The sequence below is a fragment of the Felis catus genome, chromosome B3, assembly GCF_018350175.1.
Source record: "Felis catus isolate Fca126 chromosome B3, F.catus_Fca126_mat1.0, whole genome shotgun sequence".
Taxonomy (NCBI): domain Eukaryota; kingdom Metazoa; phylum Chordata; class Mammalia; order Carnivora; family Felidae; genus Felis; species Felis catus.
This window is the reverse complement of record NC_058373.1, coordinates 45097380-45123209: the sequence shown is the minus strand read 5'-3', so window position 1 is coordinate 45123209 and position 25830 is coordinate 45097380. Positions and strand designations below refer to the sequence as shown.

Sequence of the window (25830 nt, the reverse complement as noted above, 5' to 3'; positions counted from 1 at the left end):
ACTTCAGCCAGGTCACGATCTCGCGGTCTGTGAGTTTGAGCCCCGCGTCGGGCTCTAGGCTGATGGCTCAGAGCCTGGAGCCTGTTTCTGATTCTGTGTCTCCCCCTCTCTCTGCCCCTCCCCCGTTCATGCTCTGTCTCTCTCTGTCCCAAAAATAAATAAAAGTTGAAAAAAAAATTTAAAAAAAGAAAGTAGAGACTGCCTTAATCAACTTTGTAACTCTAGCATCTAAAACTTAGCCTCCTCCATCAACAACTGTTACGTGGGGTGAATGGATTAAGCACTGCCATGTCACTTACCATTTATTATTGGTTCCATTTAGGTTACTTCCTAATGACACAATGGAAGGCAGCTTTTTTTTTTTAACGTTTGTTTATTTTGGGAGAGTGAGAGAGAGAGAGTGGGGGAGGGGAACAGAGAGAGGGAGAGAATCCCAAGCAGGCTCCTCACTGTCAGCACAGAGCCCAACACAGGGCTCTATCCCATGATCCGTGAGATCATGACCTGAGTGGAAATCAAGAGTCAGGCACCCAACTGACCGAGCCACCCAGGCACCCTGGGAGGGCACCTTAATCTCATTATTAACTTGCTTCCAACTCTCTTTTTTGGTAGGCTATTTCTGAGAAAGTTTCCTAAGCAAAATTAATCCCTTTTTAAAAAAAAAATTTTTTTTTTAACATTTATTCATTTTCGAGAGACAGAGCGTGAGTGGGGGACAGGTAGAGAGAAAGGGAGACATAGAATCTGAAGCAGGCTCCAGGCTCTGAGCTCTCAGCATAGAGCCTGACACGGGACCCAAACTCATGGACTGCGAGATCATGACCTGAGCTGAAGTTGGACTCTTAACCAACTGAACCACTCAGGTGTCCCAAAATTAATCCCTTAAATGCTATTTGGATTTCAGTTAGTTTCAGCTTGGTGGCAATACGTTTTGGGGCATAGCTGACTTCAGGGAGTCTCTACCTGTTAATTCCAAGAACTACAATTGACGCTCGAACAATACAGGGAGTTAGAGGTGCTATCTCTCCCCATCACCCAGTCAAAAATCCATGTAAAACTTCTGACTCCCCCAAAACTTAATAGCCTATTGTCGACCAGAAGCCTTACCAATAACATAAGTCAATTAACACATATTTTATATGTTCGGTGTACTGGATTCTCATAATAAAGTAAGCTAGAGAAAAAAAAATATTACTGAGAAAATCATAAGGAGAAAATACAAATACTGTACTGTTAAAAAAAAAATCCACATATAAGTGCGCCCACTTAGTTCCAAACTGTCTCGTTCGAGGGTCAGCTGCACCTGTAAACTCTAGTTCTAAGACACCGGTATTAAGAGGACCTTCCCTGGGACACCGAGGCAGTTATTCATTCGAGAAACATTTACGGTGAACCTATCTTCAGGTTGTCATGCTGGCTGCTGAGGCAGAGCTGAGTCATTCGTGGTCCCTGCCCTCAGCAGCTCATGACACCACAGTGAGGGCCAGTGCATTTGGACAGGCTTATGAGGTGAGGGAAGAGAAAACATGGCGGTGGCTGGCCTCTGGGTCTGTGGTACTGAGGAGCGGGTAGTCTGGCTTTGGTAGAAAGGGGGCTCCACTCAACGTTGGGGGGCTGAAGGGGAGAGTAAGCAAATAAGGCCTCCTGTACAATTCAGCAGATGATCTGCCTTGGGAATGTGAGCAGGAAGGAGCAAGCGGGATTGTATCTACTTGAGAAGATACCCTTCTTTCCTGCTTTGAGAATTTTCCGCTGCATTTAGTGAACAGATACATAGTGAATTCTATGGTGGGGGGGGGGGGACGGTGTTCTTTTTTCTTTCTTGAATCTCTTTTCCCTTTTGCTCCAGTTCATGGGGAGTGTCCGCTGAGTGTGGGTTTCATCAAACAACCCTGAGTCAAGACAGAGTTGATTGTGTTGGGTCTTTTAACCATTTGTGTGTGGCCAGCTATCATAGCCCCATCTTCCCCGAGATCCCACTGACCTAGAACATACAATAGAAGCTTGAAGAACCTCCACCCCCTCTTCCCCAGAACCTTTAATTCCTTTCAAACCCCAGCTCCAGCCCATCCAGTAATACATTAACTGGCTTAATGCCTGTGTATCTGTTTTCACTTTCTGCCCCCTCTGAGTCATATTTTCTTCTCCTTTATTAGTCAGTGGGGTTGCCCTTGCTGTCTCTCTGCGGGTAGCATTTCTCTTCTGAGCAGCCTTAGAATTCTAACATCTACCATGCTGGGTGCTGAGAGAGAAAGCACATGACTTCCTGGAGCTACCAGCCTAATGAAGACAAAGCAGATACTTCCCAGAGGTAAACATCACTATATAAAATAAGTAAAAGGGTGCATTTGCCAGTTTGTTAATCCAGCTTAAAATGGTTGGATTCCTGCTGCTTGGGGCCTCCTCTGACTTTATTTTCGGGGCTGGAGGTTCCCCAGAATGTCCCCTGAAGTTAATAATAAACTCCACTGGATTCTTCCAGATTCACTCTGATGAGCCCAGCTGAGTTTCTCTGTTCCCTATTGGTAGAACTTCTAGACCTTCCCACAAACATATAAAGATTTATAATCTAAAACTCAGGGGATGCAAGCCAAGCTATTTGCCCAGTGGGGAAGCTAAAGTTAGGAGGAGAGGAGTAAAGGGTTGAGGGCGGGAAGAGTTTGCTGCTTCAGGAACAGTAAAATAGGTATGGTTATTGTGGGAACTCAGACCTGTGTTGGACGCTTTTATACTTAGTGTCTGGTTTCATGTTGCTTTTAATTTTTGATAGCTGAGGGAGTGGCTTCATCATTTTCAGGGTTAAATACCTGGCCGTACTCCTGAACTCTAGGATACATTTGCCTCCAGGCCCATCTGGCTCTGCCTTTACGTCTCAGAAGGGGTAAAAGAAACCTTAATGAAGGGCCTTGTCCTCCAGGTCCGGGTTCCTGCCTTGTGAACTGCCTGGTTCCCAGGCACGGGGGGCCCGGGCCCTTCCCCTCCCCCGTGCTCTACCTTCTCTTCATGACCCGCACGGACTTAAAGTATGGAGCCCGCCACCATCCCGAGTGCCTGAGAGATCTCTGCAGGTTGCCTGGCTCACGATTGTCCCGTACCTCCAGCCATCCTGTCCCTCATCTGCACTTTCCCGGTATCAGCTATAGCTCATTCCTCACCTCTGTGGTGCCAATACTGACCATGTCCAACTGAGTCTCTTCCAGGGCACAAAGGGACAATTTCAGGTCTTTCCCCTGGACTACCCATCTGGCCACATTACTACATCAACACTCCAGAGTTCAAGAATGCTATTTGTACCCTTCTTGAGCTATTCCTTGTGTAAAACAGGCCTTTGTGGGCTGGACCCGGAGCCTGCATAACCTTCATCAAGGGGCTGCATATGCCAGCTCCTAAGTCAAGTTTTAAATACGTGTTACCTTGTTGAATCCTCACCACCATCCTATAAAATAGGTATTGGTGTTAGTCCCCCTTATACAAAGGAAGTCACTAAAGGGGCGCCTGGGTGGCTCAGTTGGTTGAGCGTCCAACTCCGGCTCAGATCATGGTCTCACACTCTCCTGAGTTTGAGCCCCATGTCGGGCTCTGTGCTGACAGCTGAGAGCCTGGAGCCTGCTTCAGATTCTGTGTCTCCCTCTCTCTCTGCCCCTCCCTCCCTCACACTCTGTCTTTCTCTCAAAAATAAAACATTAAATTAAAAAAAAAAAAAACTAAATAAACTCGCTAAAGCGTAGAGGAATTACAGAATTTGCCCATGACCGCACAGCTAGAAAGTGGTGGAGCCAGGGTTCAGACCTAGCTCTGACTTGGCAAAACCCAGGTGTGTCTGCGGCTACCATGTATTTCGTATTACTAATGTGTAAATTATCTCAACAAACTGTATCTCCAGTTTGTCAACGTCATACTAGCATATACTTAGCAAATGAGAGTGGATCCCTATTTTGATTACCTTAAAAATCAAATATTCAGAATATTTTCTTTTATTGAAAGAAATCTGTATCTGTGGTATAACTTTTATGGCAAAGAAGGCAGGACTTTGAGCAGGCCATCCAAGAAAAGTCCTGAATAAAGAAATAGGAGGGTGGGGCACCTGGGTGGCTTGGTCAGCTGAGCGTCTGACTCTTGATTTCAGCTCAGGTCATGATCTCAAAGTTCATGAGTTTGAGGCCTGCAGGGGACTCTGCGCTGACAGTGTGGAGCTGCTTGGGATTCATTCTCATTCTCTCTCCCTCCCTCCCTCCCTGTCTCAAAAAAAAAAAAATAATAATAATAATAATAACAACAACAAAAAGAAATAGAGATGTTTGTAGATACCAGAACAAGAGTTTATCATTTAATCATGTTTGCCTCAGAAATGTTACAGCTCAAAACAGAGCCACACAGACTCTGAATGATGGAAGCTGACAGAAGACAGAGCCAGTGGAGTGGGGCCGTAAAAATGGGAGCACAGATGACCCTCTACGGCTCTTTTGCTATTGGCCTGTCTCCATCTATAGTCAGAAACAGGCAGAAGATGTCCCCCCAGAAGAAAAGACCTAAGTTCCCTAGGCTGGACTGGGGGCTATGTAGACACTTCTTGGAGGAAGAAGGCAACTCTGACAGATCTTGCTTATTATGTTGTTGTTTTCAGATGAAGCCCATTTTTGGCATTGGCTAGGATTTCTGCTTTGCCTCTTCTGCTCCCTATTAAGCTCAGCCGACAGGGGGCGCCAGAGGGAGCCAATGAGGCCGGAGGCGGGATTTCCTGCTTGCTTCCGGTCTACTTCCTGCTTCTGTGAGCATCACCATGTCAACGCCTGTTTACTACTGGGCAGGGGCAGTCTCTTTATGTAACTGCACCGAATGCAGTTACAGTAATGGTGGACAAATACCTCAGCCGCCTCAGGAGAGGTTGAGATCTCAGCCTGGGGGCCTCTTCTGAGGTCAGAGACCCCAGCGCCTACTGAGCGGGTGGTGCTCTTCCCATCTCGGAGGTCTGAGTTTTAGCTTGTTGGCACCCTTCTTCCCAAATTTTAAATGAAAAAATTCCCAAATCTTCATTCCTCCAGCCTAGGAGTAGTAGCTACTTTCAGCAATTGCCACTTCCTAATTTAGGGTGGCCTGACACCCCTCCCTGTCCCCTACAGTTCTCTACTTAACTTTATATCTAGTTAAGTTATTTATATTAAATTGGCTCTTTCAAGTATTTGGCTAGGCATGCTGCTTTTGTAGGGTGGGGGGTGTGGGGAGGGAAGGGGATGTTGGGTACAGGAGAGAAACCGCGGCAATGCCAGCAGCTTCGAAGAAGGTGGTTTGCATGCTATATTACCCAAACCAGCCAGGGGGGCTCTCACTGAAGTCCAACCACCCATAGCGTTTCCATTCCTTAGACTGCCAAGACGCTAGACTCAGACATGAGTGAGTGAGGTCCACAGTCTGAAACCCTGTGGGTGTCTCTACAACTCACAGATTATTTATAATGGGATGACAGGCAAAAGGATTTTTTTTTTTTTGAGCAGTTTCTATTTGAAGAACAAACTTTTTTTTTTTTTATATAGAACTATTTTTAAAGAAAAAAAAAGTATTTTATGGTTTTACTCTTGTAATGTTCACGGAACGAAAGAGAAGTGATATTTGGATTCCAGGCCAAAATAAGGCAGGGGCCTACCGGTGTTTCTATGGTTCCTTGCTAAAGGGGGTGGGGGTGGGTGGGGAGCTTTCAAGTTCTTGTGCCAGCGTTGACAGGTTTCTATGAATGGTTTTGTGGCAGGAGAGCATGGTTACAAACTGGACTATTCTGGTTGAAATACCTGCTTGCCTTCTCAGATATTGCCAGCATTTTTTTTTCCTGCCTTGTTCACCTCCTTGAATGCCTAGTGTTTGAGAATATGCTCCTGAATGATATATGTGAGCTAGCTCTCCCATCTGAGAGCAGGAAGCTGGAAGGTGACTGATAGAGCCACCTACTGCTCTCTACTTTGCAGAGACCGAGGAGGAGCCTGAGACTGTTCCTGGACATCCTGTGAACATCAGAAAATATTTTGTGGAGGCATTAAAAGAAGGGGATATGGTGTTCACATTTGCTTCCATGGATTCCAACCAATCTTCCTTGGAAACAAACACATCTTGACAAGTGATCTTTCCTAAGCAAGGACAAAGGTATTAAAAAGGTGAGAATTTTCTTCATGTTTCATTTTTTCTTCCTCTTAGATTCCCATGAAAGTTATGACCAGGCAGGACACAATCTTATGCTTACAAAGAGGACACAACAAGGGAAAACAGTCATTGTTGAGAGGGTTTGTCACATTTTGTTTCTCTCCTTTTAGAGTTTTTTTCCCCCTAGATCATCTGGTTTTCTTTGATGGTACTCAGTACCCTGTACTGTATTATTTAAAAGATGGTTGTGGTTTGGAGGAAGAAGCATTAAGGCTTGTGGACAATAACAAAACAAAATGAACAAACAAAAAAACTGGGGGAAAGGCGAGTGGGGAAGAGTCCCATATTTGCTTCTTAAAGCCTATGTGATATTTGGCAAGTTATTTAGCTTTTATCTTCCTATTTAAAAAAGAGGCCTAATACTACTACAGCTCAGGTATGTTGTGAAGATGACCTGGGGCAATGTAAAAAAAAAATTTGTGGCCCACAGAAAGCACTCGTTAAATATTTTATATGCGTAGCTTTGTGTGCCTCTGTGTGTCTATGTATTTTAAATTTGGATAGACTGAATTATCTACATGAGTGATTACAATGCATTTGTTGGATCATATCCAATTTTTTGTACTTGTTTAAGAACATTTTTTTTTTTAATTTTTTTTTCAACGTTTTTATTTATTTTTGGGACAGAGAGAGACAGAGAATGAACGGGGGAGGGGCAGAGAGAGAGGGAGACACAGAACCGGAAACAGGCTCCAGGCTCTGAGCCATCAGCCCAGAGCCTGACGCGGGGCTCGAACTCACGGACCGCGAGATCGTGACCTGGATGAAGTCGGACGCTTAACCGACTGCGCCACCCAGGCGCCCCATTTAAGAACATTTTTTAAAAAGGGGGCGGCTAGATACCAAATCTAACCAATGAATTGTATGTAGTAAAAGTATCCTAATATGTAAATTGGCAAACAAGACCAAGAAGTGTACTTTTAAAAGGATTGAAATCTTTGGATTTCTAGAACAGACACTGAGAGTCTGAATTTCAGGGATTGTCTCTCTACACTGATTAGAAATTCTAGGCCCCAGATAAGAGCCCCATTTAGGAACAGGGTGGTCAAGGGTGGGGGAAGACTGAGGAATGAAGGGCGGGTGCAGATTTCCTCTTATTAATTAAACCTCAACGTCAACAGGTGCTCAGTTCTGCTTCCCTTTCTTTTTCTCTTGGAGGGGAGGTGGAGCCAGCCTGATCCCAGCACACATGGCCAGTTAGTCCAGTCAGGCTCTAGGCCCCCACCAACAGGCCAGGTGTAAGAGATACCTAGGCCGGTCTTTACTGAGGTTATTTGTCTAGTAAAGGAATGTATTTTTGCCATCACTTTGGAGTTGCACTTTTGATGTTCCTGTGAATACATTCAGGGTTAGTGTGTAATTGAAGGCGTTTTGTTCTGTCCAAGGATTCCATCCTCCTCCTCCGTCCTTGTGCCCAAACTCTACTGGTTTCTCATTCCGTGAGGATGATTTGGTGGAAGAAGATACAGTGGCAGCAGCGTTTCCTGTGGGCCCTGGGCTGCTATATGCTGCTGGCCATTGTTGCTCTGAGGCTTTGTCTCAGATTGAAATGTGACTTTGATTCCCTGGATCTGAAGTCCAGAGATTTTCAGAGCCGGCACTGTAGAGACATCTTGTACAAGTCCCTGAAACTGCCAGCAAAGAGATCCATCAACTGTTCTCGGATCATCCAAGGGGACCAGCAGGCAGTGATTGAGGCTGTGCTGGACAACCTGGAGATCAAGAACAAGCGGAAGCCTTTCACAGACACTGACTACCTTAACATGACCAGAGACTGTGAGCACTTTAAGGCTGAAAGGAAGTTCATACGGTTCCCTCTGAGCCAAGAAGAGTCAGACTTCCCTATTGCCTACTCAATGGTGGTCCATGAGAAAATAGAAAACTTTGAAAGATTGCTCCGAGCTGTGTATGCCCCTCAGAACATATACTGCATCCACGTGGATGAGAAATCCCCAGAAACTTTCAAAGAGGCAGTCAAGGCAATTATTTCATGCTTCCCAAATGTCTTCATGGCCAGTAAGTTGGTTCGGGTAGTTTATGCCTCCTGGTCCAGGGTGCAGGCTGACCTGAACTGTATGGAAGACTTGCTCCAGAGCCCAGTGCCATGGAAATACTTACTAAATACATGTGGGACAGACTTTCCTATAAAGACCAATGCTGAGATGGTCCTGGCCCTCAAGATGTTGAATGGGAAGAACAGTATGGAGTCAGAAATACCTTCTGAGTACAAAAAGACTCGCTGGAAATATCACTATGAGACAAAAGACACATTGTACGTAACCAACAAGATGAAGGATCCTCCCCCTGATAACATACCTATGTTCACAGGGAATGCCTATATTGTAGCTTCCCGAGACTTTGTCCGACATGTCTTAGAGAACCCCAAGTCCCGACAACTGATTGAATGGGTAAAAGACACCTATAGCCCCGATGAGCATCTATGGGCCACGCTTCAGCGTGCACCATGGATGCCTGGCTCTATTCCCTACCACTCCAAGTTTCACGTCTCAGATATGGCAGCCATTGCCAGGCTGGTCAAGTGGCAGGGCCATGAGGGAAACATCAGTATGGGGGCACCTTATGCACCTTGCTCTGGAATCCACCAGCGGTCTATCTGTATTTACGGGACTGGAGACCTGCATTGGATTCTTCAAAACCATCACCTCTTGGCCAACAAGTTTGACCCAAAGGTGGATGACAACGTTCTTCAGTGTTTAGAAGAGTACTTACGTCATAAGGCCATCTATGGGACTGAACTCTGAGATAAACTATAAGAGGATTGCTACCTGTGGGGCAAGAACATGTGGATACATACTTCAGATGGGCTGGGACAATGTGGGGTGGGAGACCAGGGCTCTGCAATCTGTGGCATCCCCAAGTTTAGGGGGCTGCTATCGGAGTGTGGGTAAGTAGATCTGCCTTGCAACTTGCTGTCCTGGGTGAACACTCCTGGTGAGCATTCACCCACCCCACTCCTAAGAGCTCTCCCACTGACTTTGTCACAGAGTCAAAATAAGAAGCCGTTATTTGGGAGAGTAAGGGAGGGAAGTGTGGCAGGGGACCCTGGATTTCAGTTGAGTGCTTGCTGTCTGCTTTTCTACTCTATGCTGGTTCTAATAAATTCTAGGCTTGGTAGTGGGGGCGGGGTGGGACTTTAATGAAAAGAGGGCCTTTTGTACTATTAACTTAAAAATAAATAGCTCTTTATTCAAAGCCCTACCTCTACTTTCGTCTAATAAGCCAGAAAAAAAAGATACAAGTGTGAGACTTTTTCTCATAACTATTTGTGACATTTACAATCCCTGGTGGCTGGCAAGAGAATCTCCATTGTTCCAAAGTTGATCATGGCCGAGTGTGTAAATAGCAGATTCAAAAGAATGTACAGGAACAGAGTGGATTCTTTGATTATTCAAAGCCGTCCTCATTTTGTTTACATTGCCAGATTCATGACTTCTCTGTAAGGGAAAAAGGGCGATCTGACCAGTGTGATCACTCATATACTTACGGGACAATTAAAGCACTAATTTTGCCAGCTTCACAGCCAAAGCTTAATGTTCCATAGCAAAGACAGCATTTTAGGTAAGGCCCTCACATAATTTCTTGGCCAAACTGGAACACATTTTAGTGGGGGAGGGGTTGAGAGGGGCACCTGCTTGGCTCAGTCAGTTAAGCATCTGACTCTTGATCTCAGCTCAGGTCTTGATCTCAGGGTGGCGAGTTCAAGCCCTGTGTTAGGCTCCACGCTGCAAGTGAAGCCTACTTAAAAAAAAAATAATCGTGTTGGGAAACCAAAATGAACTAGGACTGTCTAGCTAAATCAGGAAGTCTGGGTATTCCAAGTTTAGGCCTCTTTAGTCAAAACTTTTATTTAGGTATGTGAGTGGAAGGGTCACTATTTGTGGCTCTGTGGTTTATACATTTCCTTATAGGAAAACAATTGTGTGTGTATTCTCCCACACCTGTAGTAAATGTTACCCAATGAAAGATTCCTTTCTGAAGCTCCAGAGAGAGGTGACAGGCAATTGGAAGGCAACTGGCTATTAGTCATAATCTTCTGTGATGGGAAAGGGATATTATATAAAAAGATAGGCATGTCTTATACACAGAGCAACTGGTCTTCTGTGTACAATATGCTCTGGAAAAGGGATTTAGACACCAACTGGTGTAATGTGAATGATCCGATTAATGCGTGATGTCACTACTGTGTTTCTTTTTGGTTATGATTCGCTTAATCAAGTTTTCTCTCACAGTCAATCTTCCCTGCAACCCATGTACTCTGACATAGTTATCATTGTGTCTAACACAGTGAATTTTCTTCAAAAAAATTTTTTTTTCAACGTTTATTTATTTTTGGGACAGAGAGAGACATAGCATGAACGGGGGAGGGGCAGAGAGAGAGGGAGACACAGAATCAGAAGCAGGCTCCAGGCTCTGAGCCATCAGCCCAGAGCCCGACGCGGGGCTCGAACTCTCGGACCGCAAGATCGTGACCTGGCTGAAGTCGGACGCTTAACCGACTGCGCCACCCAGGCGCCCCAACACAGTGAATTTTCTATTGGTAAGTTGTTGTTTCTTGTAAGGGCCTACTCCTCTGGTGATGGGCACTGCCACCCCTCCTTACCTGCACTGTGATACCGAGTCCTCCTCAGCCTTGCTCTCAGCCCCACCACAGAGGTGACTGATGAATAGTTATGTACTCGGCAGATGAGCCCTGTGACGTCTGTTCCCAGCAGTGGTGACCATGGACCTCTCCACCTGCTACCCTTTGGGACTGTCCTTGTTCCTCCTCTGAGGGGGCTTGAAGGGGGGACCTGCTGCTGTGGGAAGTGGGCAGAAAATCTCCCATGTGTGCATGGGTTCTGAGAAAAGAACTCAGGTCTTTGGCCTCATAGTCAACTTCCTCTGTGAGTTTTCATGTGAAATAAATTGAAAAAGTTTAATATAAATTAAAAAGATAAAAGTGTGAACTTGTCATTTTGGGGGAAATAAGTTGTTGGACTTTTCCAAGCCCTGAAATTTTCTCTAGAAATATATTTAGGTGAATAGGAAGTGCTCTTTATTTAATAACATGCGGTCTTCATATCAGAAGGGTCAAAATTTGCCCTCATTTATTGAGTGTATTTTAGAAATCATATGATTAAACCAACATATCTGTTGGTTTTTTCCTTCCTTCTGAGTCATATCTGTTTCTTTAACCTTTCTTGGGACAAGAAAAATCATAAGTGAGTTGTGCAACAATGTTTGTATTACCTCTCAAGGTTTGAATATTTCCTCTTTTTGATTTGGTAAGCATTGTTTAATCACTATATTTTTATTGCACGCTCTGCCTATTGTAATCTTTGCCCTTGATTGAGGGAAAATTTAAGAAAGGAAGAAAAGGCAGTTGGTAACATTGGGAATAGCTGACCTGATTTGTTCAGGGGAGAGCAAGTATTTGCATTAAAAATGAACAGGACAATTGAATGCATTGCCTTCAGTAAGTACCTTCATTAAACTGAAGATCCATTCTTCTTTCTTCCATTTAGTCAGTCATTTATTACAAAGATAGTTAAGATGTGGTTCCCATCTCTTTGAAGCTTGAGTGTGTGACAGGGACTGACATAACTCCTATGTTCGTTCCGCAAATAGTAACTAAACTCTTACTATTTACTAGGCATTGTTCTTGACACCGGGGATATAGCAGTCAACAAGACAGAAATCCTCATGCTCCTGTTGTTACATACTAGCAGGAAACCGACAGCAGACAGATAAGTAATACATATGTGTATCGGAAGGAGATGGTGCTAGAGAGAAATTAAAGGAAGTGATAGAGACTGTAGGAGAGTGGGGTGGAGAGGGAGAGTGCTTAACATTGGTAAATACTGTGGTCAGGGAGACCCTTAATGAAAAAGTGACATTTTAGTCCATATCTGAAGAAGATGAAGGGATGATCCATGAGGATAAATGGGGGAAGAGCATTCTAGGCCAAGAGGAAAGAGTTGCAAGGCCTTGAAGTAGAAGCTCATCTTCCATGTTTGAGGAGCAGCAAGGAGGCTAGTGTCAATGGAGCAGAGGAAAGGTGGGGACAAAGAAGAGGTAACAGTACAAGGGAGAAGGGGTATGCTGTGAATGCCCTTGTAACCAGTCACACGGAAATTGTCTTTGCGTGAAATAGGTAGGACGTGGAAGGTTTTGAGCAGAGGACTGACTTGATCTGGTCAGTGTTTCAATGCTGCACCAAGACCAGACTGGTTGGGAGGGAGGGGAAGCAGGAAAGCCAGTTAGGAGGTTTTGGCAATAATCCTGGCACCAGCAATAGTGACTTAGGCCAGGGTTACCGAAGTAGAAATGGTGAGAGTGGTCCGATTCTAGAAATGTTTTCGCAGTTCTGTTTGAGGACCTGCTGACAGACTGAGTTTGTTTAGGAGAGAAATGGTGGAGTCAAGAATGTCTCCGAGGGTTTTGTCCTGGTGAGGAGTCAGAAGGATAGAGTTTCCATTAACCAAGACGGGAAACCTGTGAAAGAGTGGGTTTTTAGGGGCAGATCCGGAGTTTGATGTTGCACATAGAAAATTGGAGATGCCTGTTAGACATCTAGGTAGAAACGCTGGGAGACAGATGTGTCAGGAGCCTGAGTTCGGGAGAGAGGTCTGGGCTGGAGACATTTCGTTGGTGTTCCTCCACTTACGCAGTGTGTACATGATGCTGCATATGAGCCCCAGAGGAGAAAACATGGATGGACACTAAGCCCCTGGATGAACTCTGGGGATCTCCAAAACGAGAGGCCAGAGATGTAAAGAGGAACCATATAAGAAAGTTGGAAAGGAGCAGCTAGTAGTGTGGTAGAGGGCAACATGGGTGCTCAGTATTCTGGAAGCCTGAAGGAGAAAGTGATCTGGGAAAGAGGGAGTTGATGATTAAGCCTAAAAACGGCGGAAAATCACGGAAGACGGCGATGAAGAAGTGGCTACCAGGCTGAACAATGTGGAGGTGACCTGGATGAGAAGATCTGTGTTTGTGGAGTGTGGAGGTGAGAACATGACTGGAGTGGTTCAAAGAGGGTATTAGGACAAATTGGCATTCAGCGCATATAATCATTTGAGTTTTGCTCTAGCCCAAGAGAAGGGGAAAAAACTACAGCAACTGAAGGTTGAGAAGGTTGTCTTAGACATTAGAAAAGTGATAGTATGTCTGTAGGTTGATGGGAAAAATCTAGTCGAGAGAAAAGGTGTGGGAATGAGATGGGACACCTGCCAGAGTGGCATTCTTAGGAAGAGAGGGGGTAATTCTGTAGGGCACAGGAGGCAAAGCCTGTCTTTGATGGAACACCCACAGTAACAGGAGTGAAGGCCAGTGAAGGGGCTCAGATGCACGTGGACAGTTCCATGAAGCAGTGGGAGCTTGTGGAGTTCGGTTTCTCTCTTCTTTCATTAACATTGCACCTGAGGTATAATACACACACAGGAAAGTATGTGTTACTAGGATCCAGGTCAGGAAACAGAACATTACCAGCAATCCAGAATGCCCCTCTATCCCTTTCCAGTTACCACCGAAGCTACTGTAAAGAAAACTATGGTCCTAACACCATAGGTGATTTTGCCTGATTTTTACCTTTCTTGTAAGTACTATATTCTCTTTTGCTTATGACTCCTTCAACTCGCTATTATGAGTTTTATCTGTGTTGCTGTGTAATACTCTATTATATAACTACACCATAGTTTATCCATTCTCTTGTTGATGAATATTTGGGTTGTTTCCAGCATTTCTCTGAGTTATGCTCCTGTGAACCTTCTGGAACCTGTTTTATAGAAAGCACATGTACGTTGGGTACACATCTAGGGGAGAAACTTGAGCAGCCATGAGCAAGGTGTGAGAGTTTCATCTGCTTCCTTGTGACTTTGGGCATACCTTGTTTTATTGAGTTTCACTGAATTGTGCTTCTCTTTTTCACACCTGGAAGGTCTGTGGCAATCCTATGTTGAGGGAGTCTTTGGGTGCCATTTTTCCAATAGGATTTGTTCACTGTGTCCTTGTCATGTTTTGGTAATTCTTGAGGTGCTTCAAACTTTTTCATTATTAATGTATTTGTTATGGTGATGAGTGGTTTCTCGAGATGGAATCGACTGGTGAAGATGCTGTGAAGATTGTTGAAATAACAACAAAGTGTTGAGTACATAAATTTAGTTGATAAAGCAGCAGCCAGAGGATTGACTCCTTTTGGAAGAAGTTTTCTGGGTAAAATGCTATCCAACAGCATCACAGGCTACAGAGAAATTGTGAAAGGAAGAGTGAATGATGTGGCCAACTTCATTGTTGTCTTATTTTAAGAAACTGCCACAGACATCCTAGCAACCACCACCCTGGTCACGCAGCAGCCATCAACATCGAGGCAAGACCCTCCGCCAGCCAAAACATGACAACTTGCTGAAAGCCCAGATGATGGTTAGCATTTATTCTTAACGATAAAGTATTTTCAAATTAAGGTCTGTATTCTTTTTTTTTTTTTTTAAGGCATAATGCTATTGCACACACCATAGACCACAGTGTAGCATAATTGTAACTTTTATATGCACTGGACGACCAACAAATTAATTTGACTTGTTTTTTTGTGATAGCTGTTTCACTGCAGTGGTCTGGGGCCCGAGCCACAAAATGTCTGAGGAATGCCTGTATTTCTACTGTCATTTTAACCGTTCTGGTGAGTGGTAGTGGTACCAGGTTGTACAGTTTTAATTCGCATGTGTCGTAGCTTTTCATATGTTTATTAGTCATTTAGATGTCTTGGAAGTTCTCTTATTACCCTTATTTAGTTCAGTGAAATATCGAGCAAGATGACTTTATCAGATGAGGATGGAGGAGATTTTGGAGGTGTTTGGAAAGAGGAAAAGGTATAATTGTTTCAAATTGGAAACTGGAAAAGAAGCCAGACCAAGGGGAAAAAACTGCCAGGCAGCATTAAGGTTCCAGTGACATTAAGGAGGGTGAGTCTAAAAAGAAATCAGCTATTCATCCACATTCAGCTGCTAGAGGACAGGCATACAGAGTAGGATTTACTCGGGTGTGTGATCTACCCAAGCAAGTATGAGAGGGGGCAAAGGAGCTTATGTTATGTGCGAGAGAGTGATCATAATGACCATGGAACTGAATCTGAGTAAGGTGGAAGGGGAGGGGGGAACCTGGAATAGGGAAAAGGGGCATAGTGGAGTGTCAAGTTCTTGATGTGTTGGGATTGCTTTGAAGTGAGGGATTTGTTCTATTTCAAGGAGTCTATTAAAGGTTTACAGAAACGGTAACATTTGAACTCTCTCAAATCTTTAATTATAAATTTCCCCTTCCTCCTTTTTGGTCTTTTTGGCAATTTGTTGAACAAGGTAGGTCTTTTCCCTCTACATTTTCCCTCACATTGTGGATTCTGCTTATAGGATCCTATCAGTTCTTTCATTTAACATATTTCTCTCCCCCAATATTTCTTATAAACTGGTATTTGGATCTGGGGGAGACTGATCCAGTTTTGAAATTTTGCCAAGAAAATATCATGGTTGGTATTTTGTATTTCCTGTTGTATCCCAGCAGGAGGTACATAACATCGTTTTGTGTGTGTGTGTGTGTGTGTGTGTGTGTGTGTGTGTGTGTGTTTTAAAATGATGGGACTGAACTGTGTGGTTTGGACGTTGTCAGCATGATTATAAATTCCCCATAACCTTTCGACCTAATCGTTTTAGCAGTCATTGATGATGGTTGATATTATTTCATAATGAATTGTAAAATGGAAACCTCTTAATTCTACAAATCCTTCACATTTTTATAAAGTACAAATTTTTCATAACTCTATTATTCCAGTGAGGTACAGTTATTTCCCATTATCAGCTTTTAGAACACTGAACAGTTTAGCTAGAAGCAAATTTACATACATAGGGAAGGTGTTGGTATCATTTTGAACCTGTGGTTTAAAAACATACTTTATATGCTGTGATGCACTTCAATTATTTTGATGCTTGAAATGCTCCATTTTTGGCTAGTGTATTATTTTCCTGTGGCTACTGTAGCAAATTGTCACAAATTTGGTGGCTGTAAATAACAGAAATTTTATTGTTTCACAATCCTGGAGGCCAGAAACCCAAAATCAGTTTCACTGGGTTAAAATCCAGGTGTTGGCAAGGCTGTGACCCCTGTGAAGGCTGTAGGGGTGAAGGTGGTCCTTGCCTCTTCTACCTTCTGGTACCTGCCAGCCATCCTTGGCTTGTAGCCACATTACTCCAACCTCAACCTCTGTGGTCATATGGCTTTCTCTTCTGTGTCTCAAATCTTCTTATGCATCCCTCTCATAAAAGAGATGTATGACTGCATTTAGGACACACCCTGACTATCCCGTGTTCTCTCCATTTCAAAATCCTTAGTCACATTTGCAAAATTTTTGCAGTATAAGGAAACACATCTTTCAAAGATTAGGACCTGATATCATTGGTGGCCATTATGCAGCCTGCTAAAGCTAGTGAGAGCCCTTTAAAGTTAGGCTTTAAAATCCCCAAAGCTCTGTCTTTTTGACTTGACTCCAGGAATTTCTGATAAGTGCCTTATTTTCTGAAACAAGAAGCCTTTCCGAGTTCTCTATATTTCTCATCCCTTACCTTTAATTAGCCATTCTCCAAGGAGGTGGGTTTTGTTGTTGTTGTTTTAAAAGTGTGAATGGTATTTATAAACTACAATTTGGGCATTAGGAATGCTCTTTGCTAGTGAGTTGTCCACTGAATCAAAGGATCCAGGAATCAAGCAGGGCTTGGGGAATAGGAAGAATGACTCTTCTCAATAATACATCTAATAACCCCACTCACAGAATTTTGGCTTCTGTACTTGAAACTTTGGGATCTGCTGGTTGAGTCCCAAGGGAGGAATGTGTCCATTAGGAAACCAACAGTGCTGTCCATGAACTGGAAAGTGTGACTTGCACTTGGGCATTTAGGGTGCTTGTGCCACTGAACCAAGGGGAAAAGTAAGGGGTTACTGTATTGACTGGGGTGCTTGGTCTCAATTGTCAAGGGAAATATGGCTGTTGCTAAGCAATGGAGGGCACTCTCTGGAGTGCTTCCGTAGTGCTTCTACGTTCAGCTGTTCAAAGTTAATAGAAGGCTACAGTAACTCACCGAAGGAAGAATCAGTAAGGACTTAGATACTTCGGGAATGAAGGGTAGGATCTCCTCACTAGGTAAAAAAAAAAAACCCAGCCAGCTAAGATGCTGAGGGCAACAAGAAAATGATCTGGGCTGTGAAAACAAGGTGAGAGATAGCCATATGATTTATAACAATGAGGACAATGCCAGCTGTTGCTTTCCTACATATTTTCACTTGTTAATCACCTTCCCTGTCTCTTCTGTTAAATATAAAAGCTTTGGTGGTGACTGATTTATAATTGAGACTCAAGATGATAAAATATCCTCCAGGGGGATTGTCTCAACTAAAATTCTCATCATCCAGATGTTCATAGTGACTGGTGGGATGTTTTGTCTTTCTTTGGGGGGAGAGATTAAGTGTACTTTGTACAAGAAAAGTTTGTTGTGTATAAATCTCAGAAGAGGCAAGAGGATGGGTGTACAGGCAGAGTAGTTAAAGGAGGGTGCTGGATATTGTCTGTTCCTTCAGCTCTCTCTCTCTATATTTATGCTTTGAGAGAGAGAGAGAGAGAGAGAGAGAGAGAGAGAGAGAGAGAGAGAGAGAGAGAGAGAGAGAGAACACAAGCAGGGGAGGGGCAGAGAGAGAGGGAGATAGAGAATCTGAAGCAGGCTCCAGGCTCTGAGCTGTCAGCACAGAGCCTGATGCAGGGTTTGGGCTCACGAACCACGAGATCATGACCTGAGCCAAAGTTGGAAGCTTAACCAACTGAGCCACCTGGGTACTCCTCCTCCAGCTCCATATTAACTCTTCTATATTTTTTCCTCTTCACTGTTGTGGCGGGAGATCCACAAGCTACATTTCCCTAGACTCTGCAGCTGGATTTCTCTAAGTCTGACCTGTGAGAGGCACTACTGGGATACTGGGGGGGAAGAACCCATCTTCCAGTGGTGTCACAAGCAACGGTACTGGCTGCGGTACTCCAGCTGCAGAAGCTGGAGTGCACCAGCACAGTGGCAGCTGTGGCTGATGACTGTAGGCTCTTGGCTGCTTGGTTCCACAGTAGCAGCCTCAGCGATAGTGACTGTGGGTCTGAGGATTTTCCTTTTTGCTTCTTCTGGCCATAGGAATAGTAGCTGTTTCCTTAGTATTCTTTAGATACACTCATTCCTCCTTTGCTCCTCCAGCCCTTTGAAGACCTTTGTAACAAACTCCCTATATTACATTTCTTGTGTTTGAAACACTTTCTAAAAAAAATTTAAAAGATAACTTGTTTTTGAGAGAGGGAATGTGCATGAATGGGGGACGGTCAGACAGAGAGGAAGACAGAGGCTCCGTGGTGACAGTAGAGAGCCCTACATGGGGCTCAGATTCACAAACGGTAACATCATGACCTGAGCCATAGTGGGATGCTTAACCGACTAAGCCACTCAGGTGCTCCTAAATTTTTTCTAAAGTTTATTTTTATTTGAGAGAGATACAGAGAACAAGTGGGGGAGGGGCAGAGAGACAGAGAGAGACATAAGAGCCGAAACAGGCTCCATGCTATCACCGAAGAGCCCCACACAGGGCTTGAATTCCCAAACCATGAGATCATGACCTGAGCTGAAATCAAGAGTTGGACGCTCAACTGACTGAGCCACCCACGCACCCTGTTTGAAATACTTAATGTGGTTTCTGTTTCACTGATTAGACACTGACTGATACACTTCCTCTAGACAGGTATTATCAGGGCCCCCAAGACAAGCTGAAGACATAGTTCTTTTCCTCAGGGGTCCTACAGCTTGTCAAGACAAGAAGATAATTCAGTACTAAGTAGGGTGGTACAGGAATTCGGAGACATGGGAAATGGAAAAGGCTAAAAAAACCCAAAAACCTGTTGGCAAAATATACCTAACATTAAGTTGACCATGTCAGCCATTGTAAAGTGTACAATTCATTATGCTTCATGTTGTTTTGCAACCAATCTCCCAGAACTTTTTTCGTCTTGCAAAAAAAACTCTGTACCCGTTAAACAACTAAATCCTCCCAACCCCAACCCCTGGCAGCCACCATTCTGTCTAAGTTTGACTGTTGTAGGTCCCTCATGTAAGTGGGACCATAGGGTATTGGTGCTTATCTTTCACTTAGCATAATATCCTCAAGTTTCATCCATGTTGTAGCATGTGTGAGACTTTTTTAAAGGCTGAATGATATTGCATTGTATGTGTATGTAACATTTTGTTTATCCATTCGTTCATCAATAGACACTTGTGTTGCTTCAACCTTTTGACTCTTACGAATAATGCTGTTGTGAACACTGGTGTACAAATATTTCTTTCGGTCTCTGCTTTCATTTAGTTTTGGTATATACCCAGAAGTAGGAAGGCTGGATCATAGAGTAATTCTAGTTGAAAATTTTTGAGGGACTGCCATGTTTTCCATAGTAGCTGTACCATTTTATGGTCACTTGTACACAAGGGCTGCATTTTCTCTACATCCTCACCAACACTTGTATTTTGTTAGTTTTGTTTTGATAGTAGCCATCGTAATGGGTGTGAGGTGGTCCTCAACACTTAAGGTTTTGTTTTGAGCTACATGGTTTTTAAGAAGTCGGTGGAATTTGTTATCTGTTTCTGTGGTAATAAGGTGTTTTTTACCCTATTTAAAGAATGTCTTTTCCTGTTTTTCGGCAGTTAGATTATGGAGTGCATCATTATCCTGTTTTGAGTTTATCAAACTTCTTCACTCTGTCAGTTTAGGGCTTTCCTCAAATCTGAAAAAAAATTGGCCATTATTTGTTCATTTTTCTATGTGACAAAAAGAAAATGCTGTATTCTGGATAGATTTTATTGCTAGGTCTTCAATTTCACTGAACTTTTCTTTTGCAGTGTCTAATCTGTTAATTTATCCAATATTTCACTGCATATATAGTTATTTTTTATTTCTATCCCACTTTGGTTATTTAAAAATATTTTAAATTTTTTTCATGTTTTTAATACTTGTACAAAATTAGCTGTCTTAACATCCTTGTCTGCTGGCTTTCATCACTGCCATGTCTGGGTCTTTTCCTATAGACTACTCTTTCTTTTAGTTATGGGTCACATTTTTCTGCTTCTTAACATGTCTACTAATTCTTTAATTAGATAGGTGCAGGACATTATGACTGTTACATCATTGAGGAACTGGATTTTGTTTACTTAGCAGTGTCAGGCTTTGTTTTAGCAATTATTTGTGGATCAGTTTGATCCCTTTGAATCTTGTATTTAAAGCATCTTTGCTAGGGTGGGTCTAAGCTAAAGTGGCCTTCACTCCAGGGGATATATTTTTTTTAATATATTTTTTTAAGTTTTATTTATTTATTTTGAGAGACACAGAGACAGTGTGAGTGGGGGAGGGGCAGAGAGAGAGGAGAGAGAGAATCTCAAGCAGGCTCAGCACTGTCAGCTAAGAGCCTGATGCGGGGCTCGAACTCATGAAACCACAAGATCATGACCTGAGCTGAAACTGAGTTGGACGCTTAACCAGCTGAGCCACCCAGGCGCCCCTTACTCCAGGGATATTTTATGGTTACTACGAAAGGCATGATCCCCCTCTACTTAATACCCTGGGTGATTACTGAGGACTCTTCACTCTGGCTCTTCACCCTCTGTGAGCTCTGGGAATTGCTGTTTGCAACTAACCTCATAACCTAAATCACTTCTTGCTTGATCCTGTAGAGTGTCATTCTACCTATATGCAGCCAAGTACTCAGTGAAGACACAGTGAAGACACTATATTGATTCCTTTCTGGAATTCTGCTTACTTCCAATTACCTCACTGTCCCTAAACTCTGATCTCTACTTTCCATCACCACACAGTTACACATGTATTTTCTCGTGATAAGAACTTTTATGATTTTTCTCTTAGCAACTTTCAAATATGTAATACATATATGGTCACCATCTGGGACATTACATCCCTAGGACTTACTTATAACTGGAAGTTTGTACCTTTTGACCATCTTCAACCATTTTGTCCACCCAAGTCTAGTCCCTGCCCCTGGCAAACACTGATCTATTCTCTGTATCAAATTTTTTTTTTTAAAGATTCCACATAAAAGTGAGATCATACAGAATGTGCTTTCTTTTTCACTTAGTATAACTCTCAAGATGTATCTATCTATCTTGTCACAAATGGCAGAATTTCCTTCTTTTTTATGCCTGAATAATATTCCATTGTGTATGTATTTATATATATCACATTGTCTTCATCTAATGACAGACACAGGTCATTTCAATGTCTCAGTTATTATAAATAATGCTGCAAGAACATAGGCATGCAGATATCTTTTCAAGATAGTGACTTTGTTTCCTTTGGAGAAATAGCCAGAAGTGGAATTGCTGGATCGTATGGTAGTTCTATTTTTAATGTTTTGAGGAATTTTCATATGGTTTTCCATAGTGGCTGTACCAATTTATATGATCACCAATGGTGCACATGAGTTCTCCACATCCTAACACTTAATTCCTGTCTTGCTGATACCAGCCATTCTAACAGGTTTGAGGTATGGTATCTCATTGTGGTTTTGATTTGCATTTCCCTGATATTAGTGATATTGAGCTCCTTTTCATGTACCTGCTAGCATTTGTATGTCTTCTTTGGAAAAATATCTATTTGAAATCCTTATTTTTTAATTAGACTGTTTTCTATTGAGTTGTAGGAGTTGGTAATATATTTTGAGTGTTAACATCTTATCAGATACATGATTTGCAAATATTTTCTCCCATTCAGTAGGTTGCCTTTTCATTTCATTGATGGTTTCCTTTGCTGTGCAGGTTTTTTTGGTTTGTACAGGGCTACTTGTTTGTTTTTGCTTTTGTTGCCTTTGAAGTTAGATCCAAAAAAAAATCATGAAGACTGATGCCAAGGAGCTTACCACCTGTGTTCTTCTAGGAGTTTCATGGTTTCAGGTCTTACATTCAAGTCTTTAATCCATTTTGAGCCTTTTTTTTTTTTTTTTTTTTAAAGATTTAAGTATTTCCTACACCCAACGTGGGACCTGAATTCATAACCCTGAGATCAAGAGTTGCACTGTACCAACTGAGCCAGCCAGGCACCCCTGAGCTCATTTTCGTGTATGGTAGAAGATAGTGGTTGAGTTTCATTCTTTTGCTGAAGCTGTTCAGTTTTCTCAACACGAGTTATTAAAGAGACTGTCTTTTCCCCATGGGTATATTCTTGGCTCTTTGGTCATGAATTAGTTGGGACATATATGCGTGGGTTTATTTCTGGGATCTCTGTTCCATTGATTCATGTGTCTCTTCCTATGCCAATACCATACTGTTTTGATTATTATAGCTTTGTTAATATCATTTGACGTCAGGGAACATAATGTCTCTAGCTCTTCTTTCTCAAGATTGTTTTGGCTATTTGGGTGTTTGGTGGCACTTCATCTTGGAAAACAGAATGAATAAAAATCATAGGGCGAAAAACATAGAGCATGTGTGTCCACTCCCTTAACTTAGACAAAGGTTTGGTACTTACCCATGCATTCTAAAAGTGTAAAGAATAATCTCCAATCTCTGCCTAGGGGCAAAGGAACCAATTTTGAAGCCAATTTCTCCTGGAACAGAACTTTAAGGGTTCACATAGTCTTTCTGCACAGTGCTCTTGAGCTAATCCTACTAAATTCTTTGCTGCATGTTGACACATTCCTACACCTATTATAAAGTGAAATGCCTTGCCCTAAACCCCGTGGAAAGTCTATCTACCTATGTACTAGGAAAATAAGGTTCTAGTATTACCACAGCATTAAAAAAAACAAAACAAAACTGGATGAGTTTTCACCAAATTAGAGGGCATTTTCAGAATGGATTGACAAAGTCTTTAAAATCTACTGGAGGGTCCTGAAAGTCTCCAGAAAAAAATGGCAATCATTGTATTAAGCAACTGAAACTGAGTTATGAGACAGCTATGTGGGTCCCATATGCCATGATAGTAAGATAATGTGGACAGAGAAAACCATAGTAAAAAAACAAGCCCTAAATATATTTTAGGACAAATGCCACACATTACAGGCATTAAGATAAAAACCCAAGAACTCTTTTAAGAAAATTTCTAACATATATTCAAACAGTGAGGTGAGTATCATGAATCCCATTTACCTATTACTAACCTTAATTTTGTTTTATTAGGGTCTCTCCTCCTCTTCTCCCAGCCCCGATCACTTCCCTCCTTAGTTTTTGCAGTGCCAGGCATCATAGAGTTTCATTCGAAAGTATTTTAGTAGCAGGCATGGATTATGATTTATTGCGTTCTCACTTGGACAGCTCCATGTATTGTGCTCTTACATGTGTAGTGGTAAGGACTTAAAGCAATGCTATGAAGGACCGCTTGTATTTTCATTTAGTTTTACAGCTTTGGGGCTTTATACTCCCCCTTCAGGCTTTTTGGTCTTGGAGAAGTGGACCCCTATCTGGATCTTGTCTTTCTGGTGCACTGGATGAGGATAGGTTTATTGGTTGATCTTGAAGTTTCCATCACCTTTGAAGTCTCTGATCTGTGAACCTCATCACGGGACCAAGGGTGGGCATCTTGGCCAGCAGGTCAAGAGATGTCCATGTATTTAATACCCTGAACTCCCAGCTCCATTGACTTTTTTTCAGTGAAATTTCCCTGGTCTGGGGCTCTGTCATTCCCACAATTAATCTTCTAGGCTAAATTTTAACTCCTGCCAGGATACTTGTCTATCTTCCCTGCATTATTTTAGCTTTGTTTCGTATGTCTCCCCCCACCCAAAGCCCATTAAAGGTGCTGTATTTCCTTGCTCTGGGAATGCAAGCTGGTGTAGCCACTCTGGAAAACAGTCTGGAGGTTCCTCAAAAAACTAAAAATAGAACTACCCTACCACCCAGCAATTGCACTACTAGGTATTTATCCAAGGGATACAGGTGTGCTGTTTCGAAGGGACACATGCACCCCCATGTTTATAGCAGCACTAGCAACAATGGCTAAAATATGGAAAGAACCCAAATGTCCATCGGTGGATGAGTGGATAAAGAAGATGTGGTATATATATATACAATGGAGTATTACTTGGCAATCAAAAAGAACGAAATCTTGCCATTTCCAACTACTGGAGGGTATATGGAACTGGAGGGTATTGGAGGGTATTATGCTAAGTGAAATTAGAGAAAGACAAGAATCATATGACTTCACTCATATGAGGACTTTAGTATAAAAACAGGGGGGGGGGGACAAACAGAAGAGACTCATAAATATGGAGAACAAACTGAGGGCTACTTGGGTTGTGGGAGGGGGGATGGGCTAAATGGGTAAGGAGCACTAAGGAATCTACTCCAGAAATCATTGTTGCACTATATGCTAATTTGGATGTAAATTTAAAAAAATAAAATAATAAATAAATAAATAAATAATTTGCTCAGCTTTCAAGACCTCTGGTATTCTGCTTGCAGTCTACCATGTCAACTGTATCTTCCACTTTCCCTTACCATGTGCTGTTTTGTTAAGTCCAAATTTTGTAACTCTGCTACAAATAATGGCTTCCCATCATATATATATATATATATATATATATATATATATATATATACACACACACACACACACACACACACACACACACACACACATTCAAATACATGTACATCAACTTTCAAAAATTTACCCTTAGTAGCATTTAATTATCCACTCAAAACTGAAGGCAACCTACTTTCACACTGTGATTGATGTCTACCAAGAGATACTCACTTTTCCAAAATTAGCTGTAGATAGATCACAACAAACCAGCCAAACAGCAACCAATCTGGCAGTAAATGCAGAGAGGGTACTCTTTCCTATTAGGGTGTTAAAATAGCATTTAGTAATGCATCATCTATAGTGGACTGATTTTACATTATTACAAAAGCCCAGCTTTTTGTCCTAGTAGTAGAAAAACTAATGGATTTTTTTCTTCTTTCACATTGACAGACAAGCTTACTATCACTGGAGCCCATGGCCAGCTGGGAAAGGACAAAGTGGCTTGAGTTCTTGCTGTGACCCTTTAGTAATTCCAGTAAAGTCTGAGTACCACTGTGGGAGCATTAGAACACCTACACTGCAATAAAAGAATCAACTGTGTGATGTGTATGCAAGTAACCAGAACTGACAGGACATGTGACCTAGGACTACTGATCTCCTGCCTGGGCAAAGCAGAGGTGTGTATGGTGACTATAACTGAAGTATAAGAACTGACTTAAACTGGGGGGAATGAAATCTGAACCCCAGGCGTTCCATACCAGTTACCTGGATTGAGTACAGAAATGGACCATGTTCTTCCTGTGTCTTATGTTTTTTCATGTCTTTAAAGGGCTCCTTTGTCAGAGGAGATCAGTATGGGCTATATACTCAGAGACACAACTGGGTTTAAGTTTTGAAGGATGGGTAGGATTTTGATTTTTAAAAGGAAAGCCATGAAAAATGGAGGAAACAACGTAAGGAAACTTGACTGGAGCAGACTACGATGGTTGGTAGGGAAGGTTCGGAAGGGAATGCTGGAATAGATTACTAGAATGGGGTGTGAAAATAAAAGTTAGC

General features: G+C 42.5%; 1 protein-coding gene across 4 annotated transcripts in view; it reads left to right on the top strand.

Moving 5' to 3' along the window:
• The window catches only part of GCNT3 (glucosaminyl (N-acetyl) transferase 3, mucin type), a 110688-nt gene that overhangs the window by 78418 nt on the left and 6440 nt on the right, over window positions 1-25830 (top strand). For 2 of the 4 annotated variants that reach the window (XM_045059234.1, XM_045059235.1), the window contains exons 2-3: window positions 5958-6143; window positions 7575-9402. In XM_045059234.1, the coding sequence (XP_044915169.1) occupies window positions 7635-8951 (1317 nt within the window). In that variant the 5' untranslated portion in view covers window positions 5958-6143; window positions 7575-7634 and the 3' untranslated portion in view covers window positions 8952-9402. Of the gene's footprint in view, window positions 1-2177; window positions 2312-4752; window positions 4968-5957; window positions 6144-7574; window positions 14611-14783; window positions 14867-25224; window positions 25452-25830 lie in introns of those variants that run through there. The other 2 variants (XR_006599183.1, XM_019832335.3) reach the window with 2 other exon arrangements.